General features: G+C 40.7%; 1 protein-coding gene across 1 annotated transcript in view; it reads right to left on the reverse strand.

The window, feature by feature from the left end:
- Nucleotides 1-12757, reverse strand: part of cacna2d3 (calcium channel, voltage dependent, alpha2/delta subunit 3) — a gene marked incomplete at both ends in the record, with an annotated part of 57021 nt that overhangs the window by 31107 nt on the left and 13157 nt on the right. The window contains 7 exons of the mRNA XM_083892568.1: nucleotides 181-314; nucleotides 2239-2317; nucleotides 4530-4643; nucleotides 7086-7175; nucleotides 7274-7348; nucleotides 8921-9071; nucleotides 9178-9238. Coding sequence (XP_083748694.1) covers nucleotides 181-314; nucleotides 2239-2317; nucleotides 4530-4643; nucleotides 7086-7175; nucleotides 7274-7348; nucleotides 8921-9071; nucleotides 9178-9238 — 704 coding nt within the window. The remainder of the gene's footprint in view (nucleotides 1-180; nucleotides 315-2238; nucleotides 2318-4529; nucleotides 4644-7085; nucleotides 7176-7273; nucleotides 7349-8920; nucleotides 9072-9177; nucleotides 9239-12757) is intronic.

The raw sequence follows: 12757 nt of genomic DNA on the forward strand, positions 1-12757 counted from the left end.
CTTTAAAAAAATACAGAAAAACAGAAGAACGTTTTCTTTTTTTTTAAGTGAATGCAATGCGCTTCTGTAGGATATAGAAACTGCAATGTGGAAAAGGATAAACATGCCCGACACAACTTGTATTTATTGTGTTATTTGAACACAAATAGCAGGGATTCAGTCTTTAAGCTGCACACTCACAGCACTGTCCACGTACGCCTCCGTCCACACCGTGTCGTGCTCGTGGTCGATGACCTTCGGTCGACTCATGACGTGAAGATACCGCATCACGTTCTCCTGAACGTCCGCTAAGGTGGAGATCTGACTGAAGTATCCTAGAATACAAAAACACAACATGCCGCTCTTATAAAACCAGAAAAAACTCTGCTGTCTTATCCACAAACTCTTGTCTTGTCTGATCACAATCAAACAAGAAAATACATTGAACATATAATATTCTATATTGTTCGGTCCTCGTCATCATTCACCTGTCTGTCCTTGTCAGTCACTTGTCCTCATCATTCACCTGTCCACATCATTCCCCTGTCCTCATCATTCACCTGTCTGTCCACATCATTCCCCTGTCCTCATCATTCACCTGTCTGTCCACATCATTCACCTGTCTGTCCACATCATTCCCCTGTCCTCATCATTCACCTGTCTGTCCACATCATTCCCCTGTCCTCATCATTCACCTGTCTGTCCTTGTCAGTCACTTGTCCTCATCATTCACCTGTCTGTCCACATCATTCCCCTGTCCTCATCATTCACCTGTCTGTCTACATCATTCCCCTGTCTGTCCTTGTCAGTCACTTGTCCTTGTCACTCACCTGTCTGCATCATTCACCTGTCTGTCCACATCATTCACTTGTCCTCATTATTCACCTGCCTGTCCTCGTAATCATTCACCTATCCTCACCATTCACCTGTCCTCGCCATTCACCTGTCTGTCATCATTATTCACCTGTCCGAATCATTCACCTGTCCTTCTGTCCGAATCATTCACTTGTCTGTCCTCATTATTCACTTGTCTGTCCTCATTATTCACCTGTCTGTCCTCGTCATTTACCTCTCTGCATCATTCACCTGTCTGTCCTCATCATTCACTTGTCCTCATTATTTACTTGTCTGTGCACATCATTCACTTGTCCTCGTTATTCACCTGTCTGTCCTCATCATTCACCTGTCTGTCCTAATCATTCACTTGTCATCATTATTCACTTGTCCTCATCATTTACCTGTCCACATCATTCACCTGTCTGTCTACATCATTCACCTGTCTGTCCACATCATTCACTTGTCCTCGTCATTCACCCGTCTGTCCACATCATTCACTTGTCCTCGTCATTCACCTGTCTGTCCTCATCATTCACCTGTCTGTCTACATCATTCACCTGTCCTTCCTCATCATTCACCTGTCCTCGTCATTCACCTGTCTGTTATCATCATTCACTTGTCTGTCCTCATCATTCACCTGTCTCTCCTCATCATTCACCTGTCCACGTTATTATTATTTACTCAGTAAAGGATGTGATTTAAAACGTAGGATATTTTGAGGCTCATGTGTTAAAGGTTTAAGTAAATCAAATCTCTACTGAGCTGCATACGTACTGTACACAATTCCACAATTCTACAAAATAGCTTTTCCACGACCAGATGTCAGTGAACCGCGCTGAACCACAGTGGAGCAGATCTCCAGCGGTTCAGCAACACAACAACCGTTTGCCTTGGTGTCGGCTCCTACTGTTGCTGACAATGCTTCACACTGGACATGTAAGGTTATTTCACAGCGTGGGTCTGTAGAGGGAAGGAGGTTTGGGACTTGTCCCCGTACCCTCGCCCCCCCTCCCCCCCCCGACACACACACACACACACACACACACACACACACACACACACACACACACAATCCCTATACGATCTGTTTGCCTGGCTCTGACTTTCCCTTCCAGAGGGCACTCATCCACATCACTGACATGCTGGAGCCATCAGCGGCGAGCAGCCGAGGGGAAGACACTCTGACAGGAAGAGGGATTAGAGCAGATTGACCTCTAACCTCCTCAAGTACCACTTCACCGCCTCTTGGCAGAGAAAAAAAAACAGCGCTACCACACACACACACACATATGCACACGCACGCACAAACAAACCACACCGATACTCGCACATCATATCAGTGCGGCGGGAAATACTACATCACTGTAGATTCCACTCTCTCTAACACTCGTCTGAGCTGATGTTTATCAAAAAGTCTCAAACCTTTGTTGGCACAAGCCATCCATTTTAGGTTATCAGCAAACGCAGACTCTCGTCCAATCAGGTACGGGAATATGCGCACCTGTGCAGAGCAGAGGACACGTGAACGCAGAAGATGGAGGGATTAACACAAACATGCATAGTGAGGTCCACTCGCTGCCTTATCCTTCGCTCTGATTCTATCTTGATCGGGAGACGCAAGAAACATTGTTAACCCTAATGTTAACAGGCAGTGAAATACTAGGAAATTCAACATTTCATCACTAGAGTGTCATTGCAGGGCTTAATACATACATTTTCATTTTCATGTAGATAATCAAGATCAATGAAGTTACCATCCATTGTTCCTTGACCGTCTTTTTCTGAAAAGTGAATATATAATATATGTATATATATATATATATATATATATATATATATATATATATATGTATAAAGGAAAAATACATATAGACTATAAAAGGAACATTTATTGTTATGGTTAGGAACTAAACCTCTAACCTATGGAATTAGATTTGTGTCAATATTTTCAAACAACACTTTTTAAGAAGCAAATAAATGTTTATTGTCCCTGATTTATTCTTTGCACTTCCTCACTTGTTCTTTGCACTCTCTGAGTTGTTCTTTGCGCTCCCTCACTTTTTCTTTGCACTCCCTCACTTGTTCTTTGCACTCCCTGATTTGTTCTTTGCACTCCCTCATTTGTTCTTTGCACACCCTCACTTGTTCTTTGCGCTCCCCGATTGTTCTTTGCACTCCCTCACTTGTTCTTTGCACTCCTCATTTGTTCTTTGCACTCCCTCACTTGTTCTTTGCACTCCCTCATTTGTCCTTTGCACTCCCTCACTTGTTCTTTGCAGTCCCTCACTTGTTCTTTGCACTCCCTCATTTGTTCTTTGCGCTCCCTCATTTGTTCTTTGTGCTCCCTCACTTGTTCTTTATGCTTCCTGATTTGTCCTTTGCACTCCCTCACTTGTTCTTTGCAGTCCCTCACTTGTTCTTTGCACTCCATCATTTGTTCTTTGCACTCCCTCATTTGTTCTTTGTGCTCCCTCACTTGTTCTTTATGCTTCCTGGTTTGTTCTTTAAACTCCCTCAATTTGTTCTTTGCACTCCCTCACTTGTTCTTTGCACTCCCTCATTTGTTCTTTGCACTCCCTCATTTGTTCTTTGCACTCCCTCATTTGTTCTTTGTGCTCCCTCACTTGTTCTTTATGCTTCCTGATTTGTTCTTTGCGCTCCCTCACTTGTTCTTTGGTCACGGGTTGGCCTTAGGTAGCTGTCTGCTGATTGGCTACTGAGTTTTGGAGTGACAGCTCAATGAACCGGAAGTCGTCACAGTCGTGGAGTCACTGTCCGTCCAGAACTCGTTCCCTAAGTTTCCCCCCCGTCGACATCCGACTATATAATTGTAAGTATCTAACATTTATCATCATGATGATTTTCCAACCTCACTGGGCCGCAGAGTGACTCCATTTTGGATGTCCGTTGAAGTTACCATTTGTAGTCACTTGCCAGAACAAGGGTTAAGCTACTTTTCCACCTTTCCCTTTATATTTTCTATGAGCTGGGGGAAATAGTTTTCAGCTCATGCAGTTAAATTCAATTCATTTTCTTTCGTCAGGACTTGGGCAGGAGGGCACGTTCCACTGTGCGACACTTTGCCAAAACAGTACGGTTCATTGGTTCCAGATGCTTTGCTCGGCATAATGCATATAGAAAACAGTGAAAGGCTGCCATATAGAGGCCCTGAGGGTGTGTGAGGGGGGGATGGGATTTCCTGCCAAATACTGCCCTGCACCCTGCCAAACACTGCCAACACGCATATGCTTGATAGGACTGAATAAAAGCCCCTGAGCTGTTGTTTTTATTGCTTTGTGAATGGCACACGAGCCCATTTCATTCCAATTGCTTTTAGGTTGAACAAAGGAAACCAAACAAAACATTTTAAGTCCAGCTTTGAGTCCAGGGAACAGTGGGGAGAGCAGAGCAGAACAGGTACGAGGACCGAAGCCTTCAAGACTGGGCTGTTGGTTCGTGCTCTGCCTTTGAAATAAATTAATTTTCCATGTTTGATTCCTCACGGGAGGAAATATCGCAGCGTGATGTGTCAACACGTTGGAAAACATCACACTGACACGGGTTTACTATTACAGAAATATGAGTGGTAATGCGTGAAGCTGACATATAGTTTTAAAATGCACATCTATCGCTGAGGCATACATAGGAAAGTGCAGCGTTTGCAAAGAGGATCCATGTGGAACACCATGAGAGCGAGAGCGACGAGAATTCACCTTTCTTTCTGGCCAATTGTGCCTCTCGAAGACGTCGTCGTACATTTGAGTCGCCCCGTCGGTCACCAGCATGATGGCCTGACTGCACACGCTGCCATGACCAGTCTGATTAAACTGCAGAGAGAAAAGACCCGAGTTTAAACTTTAAATAATAATAAACAAAAAACATTCCAAAACATCTATTTCCACCGTGTTGGATGAGCATTGTGTGATATGGCAGCAATAAAGCCGTCAGTTAATAAAACACAGATAACGTCTCCAGTAAAGTCTTATACTTTATTGAGATGCACTGCAGTAATTAAGTGGTTTATCGACCTCTAACAGTGAATGTGGGGAGAAAGAGTTTGTAGATGCACAATCCTCAAACCTGCTGAGCTCCGCACACACACACAAACCTGTTTTTTACGTCTCAGTGAGGACACACCACGGACATAATGCATTCCTGAGCCTCTTGTCATAACCCTAACCATCACAACTAAGTGCCTAACCTTAACCCTAAGCCTAAAACCAGGGAAAATTTTGTAAATGTTTTGCACCGCTATCCTTTTTCAGGACACTGCATTGACTTCCATTCATTTGGATGACCTAACCAAAGCCTTATCCCTAACCTTTATCATAAAGAGGTTAATGCCTAACATTAACCTTAACCTATAATGACCACATATCTGAGGCCTAAAACTTAACCAGTTCCTCAGAAATGAAGGTCTGCCTCATTAGGACCAGGTTTTGAGAAGGAAAATCCTACATGTAAAACTAATCATTAATAATACTATTAACCCTTAACCCGTGGGAATAATGCACAACTCCTTATAAGGACATCCTGTAGGTGTGTGTTTATAGGTCACATATTCAGGCTTTAAAAAGTGAGGGATTTATTTCATCTTCTTATGTGTTGTTGAGTCAAAGTTATGATTCATTTTATAGCAGATTTTTAGTCATGATATAAAGTAGCAATAATTGTGCAGAAGTCACAAAATTATGTGTTTGCTTTTCTTTTTGTTCATAAAAACGAGCCAAGTGAACTTTGAACTGTGATGTAGTTCTAAAATTTCACAAATTAAATACGATATTTAACATTTCAAGTACTTTTTGCTCAGGTGTGTTTATATAGTTGGTTAGTTTTTTTCATCAGATTGTCTAGGTTGTGCTGAAAAAAAGGATATAAGACACACTATGTTGCACTATTTTCATTTTGCACCATTCAGCATCCCCTGACACAACCATGCATTTTTCCTATCGTTTAGTTTAACCACATTTTATTCTGATAGACTGTGTTGTTTCATTATCACATGATAATACATGGATGCACTATCACTCAGAGAGAGTGGACAGTGTCCAGAAAAGTGCAGTCTCTTAAAAAATTATGTTTCTGCTGTCATCTCCTCCGCTGTGGAATCTTCATCCTTTGCTCTCTACTTTCGCCGTTGTCTGCTTAAATAAGAGGAACGCGTGGATATAAACGTCAGGGAGCAAAAAGACATCACCGGCACAAGGACAATCGATGAATAAATGCTGATAAGATCTAATCAATCCCCAGCACTCGCTGCTCGGGAGCCACTTTTCTTTCTTTAAAGGCATCAAGAGGAAGATTGATTACAGAGCCAGTGATAAAAAACAAATTGTCTATTCAAAAACTCACAATAATGACTGTCCATTCAACTGTGAGGGGAGACCATGAGGTCTTAAAGAAAGGCATTGTAGACTATTTATGCATGTTCACTTAAGATGGAAAGACTGTACATTTTAACAGAATATCACTTTTATTCTCCATGAGAACCCAGTTTCTATTGATATTTGTGTTTTTTTTTACTTTCTCACATCATCCTCCTGAGTAAAAACCACCGTTGTCATTGAGTCCACTGTGAAAATGCTGCAGTGCTCTTCAGGCGAAGTGAATCTGCTCTCAATCTGCTGCATTTTTTTTTTACCTTCAGTCGCTAACGCAGTGGCATCGCAGTGGATTTTTGAAGAGAGGGGCTTCTACGCTGGGTCTACCCTGGATTACCATATTCATCGCCGTGGCTTTAATTAATCTGACAAATGCAGAGGTGAAAGCTGCACTCCCTCAGCCGCAGCAGCACAAGCCAAAGCTTGCCTGAAAACAGGGAGATAAAAGAAAGGCTCGGTGTGGCTCTGTGGCGCCTTATCTCGCTTTGTGTTGGCGAATCGGGCCACGTTATTAATCACTGACATTAATTAGCGCCATTAATCACGCTTCAGAATAGATGTGTCTGTGTTTCAACAGGCTGCTGCACACACACCGACAGCACATATATTTTTGACGTCAGTGTTCCACTTTTTTAGCAGAACGATGAGCTGAAAACATGCTGTAAACCCGCTCTTGTCACTGGAAACAAATGTGTGGCTTGTGAAATGAAAATGTGCCTAATGTTCTGGTCAAGTGGAGCCTCTGAATTAAAACAAGACGGTTTGTGATATGTGAGCACAATAAATAAGCGGATCGAAAAAAAAAACAGAAAATTTGGCTGATCTACTTCGTGATAAATGACAAAGACGTACGTTTGAGAACAGCATCCACGTTTAACTGGAACTTACATTACTGAGGATTGTGAACGCCTCGGTCAGAGCGTCACCCAGAAGCCCGATCCCTTTGGCGAACAGCTTGTCCAGATGTTCGCGGAAATGCTGACATATAACAGAAAGAAAGAAAGTTGTAAAATAAAAGGTTTTTCAAACTATATATTACACGAATACTTCCATCCACAGTTTGAGCGGAGACTCACGTCTTTGTTGGCTCTGTCGGCTCGCACCAGCGTGCCATTCAAACACGGTTCCACATAGTGAATCTCCTGGTTATACTGGGAAAGAGAAACACCATATTTAGATAAAATGAAAAGAAAATTAAGTTTATGCTTTTTGTTTTACATGCACCCATGGTAATTTGCCGTGGGAATAATACACAACTCCTAATATCGACATCCTGGGGGTCTGTGTTTATAGGTCACATTTAGGCTTTAAAAAAAATAGTGCTGGCCGAAGTTAACGGCGGTTAACGGCGTCAATGTTAATGCACTTTAACGCATGACGCGTTTCCACAACGACTGGCTGGAAAACGACGTCATGTTTACGTTACTCTGGATTGTTAGAATGAGTCTCTAAAGTAACGCTAAACTTTAAAAACAAAGGCACACATACGCAGTGCACAAGTACGCTGGTTATTTGTAGCGCTGCTAATTTTGTTTAATAAACACGCCGCTCCAGTTCGACTGTAGGCGCGCTAACGGCGATAAAGGAGCTAATGCAGCTAACGGAGCTAACGGAGCTAACTGGTTAACCGTGCCAAGACTCCGGTGCCGCAGCACGTAAACATGACATCATTGAGTCAAAGTTATGATTCATTTTATATCGCATATATATTTTAGTAGTGACATAAAGTAGCAATAATTGTGTAGAAGTCACAAAATTAGAGTGTTTTTCTTTTATTTTTGTTCATAAAAACGAGCCAAGTGAACTTAGAATTGTGATGCATTTCCCAAATTTCGCGAATTCAATCCGATTTTATGAATTTTTTTGTACTTTTTGCTCCAATGTGGTTAAAAATTGGTGCAAATGACATTTTCCCCCCTATTTTGTGCTGAAAAAAGGATATAAGACTTCATATTGCACATTCTGTAACTCTTTAGATTAGGGAACACATATTCACCTTTAACTAGGTGCTTACTTACATATATAAATAGCATACTAGCCCTTTATTAGTAAATCATTAAGCACGTATTAACACCTTATTCTACCTCTATTATGACATGAATTAAGATTTTTCCTACATAAGGTGTTAATACGTGCTTAATATTTACTAATAAAGGGCTAGTATGTGACTTATATGCATGTTAGTAAGCACCTAGTTAATGGTGAATATGTGTTCCCTAATATAGCCTGTGTTTAGGGTTAGGGTTAGTGTTACTGTATATATTTTTTCATAATGTAAATTATTTTTAAGTGCAATATATTGTCATTTTTCATGGGTTAGGGTTATTTGTTCATACTGTAGTTTTCTCATCAGTGCAATATCCATATCCTTATTTAATATCCTTATTTAATAGCTCAGCCTTGTTTCCTTACACTGTAAATACCATGTGCATACTGTGTATATTCTGCAGACCGGTTGTAATGTACATTCTACATTCTATTTTTAAACCTATTTTTATAGTCAGTGTTAATATCTTTATATATTGTACTTTATATATTCTATTTCTTTTTGGTAATGCATGTTTATTATTTATTATCCTTATCGTCTTGCTGCTGTAACACTGGAAATTTCCCCACTGCGGGACGAATAAAGGACTTCTTATCTTATCTTATTTATACTATATGTTTGGAAAAAATGGGAAAAAGCAGTCAAAAATTGTCTAAAAAGGTAGATCTAAACGTACTGCAATGATGTTAAAGAAGTCATCGTCTCCCAGTGTGTCCAGTATAGAAGAAACCGTCTGTCGAGCAATGGTCAGCCTCAGTCCCTTCATGCTTCCACTGACGTCGACTAAGATAACAACATCTTTTGGAGACGTGGCAGCCTGAATGTACCTGTGACACAAGAGTCAATCTCACCTTTACTGTAGAACTCGGTCTGTTACAGTAAAGAAGTGGACAATAACAGTGCCGCGCAGCACTGCGGCATGCGGAGACTTACCACTTCCTGTTTCTGCAGTCAAAGCCAATGACACCGTGTTCGTCTGGATGCCACTTCACGCCTGTGTGGAAATTGGGAAATCAATTCACAGATAAGAGAGAGAGAGAGTGAGAGTGAGAGTGAGAGTGAGAGGCAGAAAATAACAGAATTCATCAGAAACAAACATGTACAGAGTAAAGCAGCAAAATCAGGGTTTCATTTCTTTATCTCTCAGCTCCAGGTCGTAGTTAACGACGCTGTCTCATGAAAAAAGGTATTTTAAACCATGTGGTGTCAGTTTGAGCGGCTGCTTTCACACATTCTGAAACAAAGATAAGGTTGTGTTCATGCCTAAATCCCCTTTACTTACTTACTACTAAGTATTATCTAGTGTTTATTCCTCTGAGCCTCTGTTGTCCAGAAACAGTTATAAAGACATCAGTGGAGCTGCACGTTTCTGTTTCCTTTACTTTGTGATGAACACACACAGTGTTTGACTACACACTGACATTTACTGCACTAAATCAAACACACCAGTGCCACATACTGTATGTGGTAAATGAAACTACACTATTTACGCTGGTTAAAATGGTTGAAATTATTTTTTTTAATTTAATTAAATTATTTTTTAAATAAAGTATACTCTTTTTTTTGTCTTTTTTTTTTGATTATTTGGGGATTGGTTTTGTATCTCTACAGTGAAAAAAATATATACTTATTTATATGTAAAATATAATATGTACTATATTTTACTGATAATTACCATACATCTGTCAATAATGAGGACAGAAGACAGGTGAATGATGAGGACAGGTGAGTGATGAGGACAGAGGATAGGTGAACAATGAGGACAGGTGAATGGTGAGGACAGACATGTGAACGATGAGGACAGGTGAATGATGAGGACAGGTGAGTGATGAGGACAGAGGATAGGTGAACAATGAGGACAGGTGAATGATGAGGACAGACATGTGAACGATGAGGACAGGTGAATGATGAGGACAGGTGAATGATGAGGACAGACATGTGAACGATGAGCACAGCTGAATGATGAGGACAGGTGAGTGATGAGGACAGAGGATAGGTGAACAATGAGGACAGGTGAATGATGAGGACAGGTGAATGATGAGGACAGACATGTGAACGATGAGCACAGCTGAATGATGAGGACAGGTGAGTGATGAGGACAGACATGTGAACGATGAGCACAGCTGAATGATGAGGACAGGTGAGTGATGAGGACAGGTGAGTGATGAGGACAGGTGAGTGATGAGGACAGAGGATAGGTGAACAATGAGGACAGGTGAATGATGAGGACAGGTGAGTGATGAGGACAGAGGATAGGTGAACAATGAGGACAGGTGAATGATGAGGACAGACAGGTGAACGATGAGCACAGCTGAATGATGAGGACAGGTGAATGATGAGGACAGGTGAATGATGAGGACAGACAGGTGAATGATGAGGACAGGTGAACAATGAGGACAGGTGAACGATGAGGACAGGTGAATGATGAGGACAGGTGAATGATGAGGACAGACAGGTGAATGATGAGGACAGGTGAACAATGAGGACAGGTGAACGATGAGGACAGGTGAATTGGCGTTAATTAAGGTCCCTAAAGGGTTTGCCTTTAATTACGAACAATTCATGTGAGATTTGTGTTCCCTTGTCCTTTTGTACATCACAAGAAAGAAGCCCAACCTTGTTAAAAAGTAACTCAGTAACTTTTAAATAAGATAAGAATTCTTTTTTTTTACTTTTACTTGAGTAAATTTTAAGACCACTACTTTTAATTGTACTTTAGTAAAATGTTATCACGATAGTGGTACTTTTACTTAGTCACTAGATCTTAAAATAGTATGTACAAAAGAAAAAGTTTAACTTTTAAATTAAATAAACACATTAGTCCTAAAGGTATAATCTTAAACTGCTTACTAGACATTATTATCTATCATGACTTTCATTTAACATAATAATAATAAAAAAAATAATCTGTATTATTATAATAATAATATCATCAGTTTTCTTCTCTCTGTGGCTGCGCTCCAGCTCCAGCAGAGAGCTAAGCAGCAGCTTCCTCACATCATTGTAATGGCCTGATGTCTCCAGCAGCCGCTGCACTGTGGCTTCACACTGGCAAACGCTGATTAATTACAGTCCGTACATATGCATCCTCTCTGATGGTCTGTAAAATTACAACATTAGCCAAATCACCCTTTTAGTTATTCACTATCATTTGTTCTGATTTCCCCCCCCCCCCCCCCCGTGAACTGACAGCTGATGATGGATCCTGGGGGGACAGCCCTTTCTCTCACACACACACACACACACACACACACACACACACACACACACACAGTAGCTCCACTAAAGCTGTTTAAATGGACTATACTCGCCTTGTCTCAGTGTACAAGCACGAGTTGAGTAGTGAATCCATTCATAGAAGGAAGTGTTTCTACCTCCGATACACAATATTATAAAATATTATAAAATAGTCTCCCTGTGTGTGTCCATGGGTTTTCTCCAGGTTCTCCAGTTTCCTCCCACAGTCCAAAAACATGCAACATGGGGATTAGGTCAATTAGAGTATGAGAGTGGATGGTTGTTTGTCTCTTATCTTAGAATTGTAATTTAACCAAAAATGGCTGTTTTACTTTAAATAATAATAGGTGTTTGAGATCAAAATGTTGGTATTTTTGGGAATAGGGTTCCCAAATCTCAATCTTGGCACCAGCGACCCTCATGTGGACGATAAAGCGATAGAAAATGGATGGAAAACAACACCTTTATAGAGGGTGGCTATAGTTGTTAGCATGTCAGACACCATTCTGTGTCTTTCAACCATCCATTAAATGTTTGAATTGTTATGCTGACTTAGCACTGTCAGTGCTAACTGCTGCTAATTATAACACCGTCTTCCCTGAGTGCACTGTTCACCTGTAAATATTACATTATTGTTTACCTTGTTTTCCATTTGTTGCCTTGCACATAGTATTTATTTTCCTTTTCCTTACCTTATTTCTACTTTTCTACATTTTGGTGATTGAGAAATTCTCCATGTGGGACAAATAAAGGATTATTTTATCTTTAAAAAATTGCTGTTTGGATCCAATTAAATGTATAATATATACAGTAGTAATTCAGCGCAGTAGTTGTAATTCAACCAATCCGACTACATTGTCTGGGTGTGTCACTGAACATGTGTTTTAAAAGGCCGGTTTAGGCAGTTTTCTCTCTCCACTGATGCCTAGTACTTGCTCATTGTGTGAATGGTTGGGTTTCTCTGCTCTCTACACTCTTAGAAATAAGGGTTCCAAAAGGGTTCTTCTACAAGGGCTGAGGTTCTACCTGGAACCAGGTAGAGCTTTCCCGCAGAAAAGGTTTTTCAAGGTTCTTGGTAACACTAATGGTTCCAGTAAGAACCATTTTGATCACGAGAACCCTTTAAAAACCCTTTCCTGAATAAAGGGTTTTAATAGGGTTCTTGATGGAACCCTCCAAAAGGGTTCTCCTATGAGGACAAGCTGAAGAACCTTATAAGCACTTTTATTTCTAAGAGTGTGTGATGTTGTCTTTGTACAGTGCCTTATACAGATAT

Source organism: Microchirus variegatus (genome assembly GCF_963457635.1).
Source record: "Microchirus variegatus genome assembly, chromosome: 7".
Lineage (NCBI taxonomy): Eukaryota > Metazoa > Chordata > Actinopteri > Pleuronectiformes > Soleidae > Microchirus > Microchirus variegatus.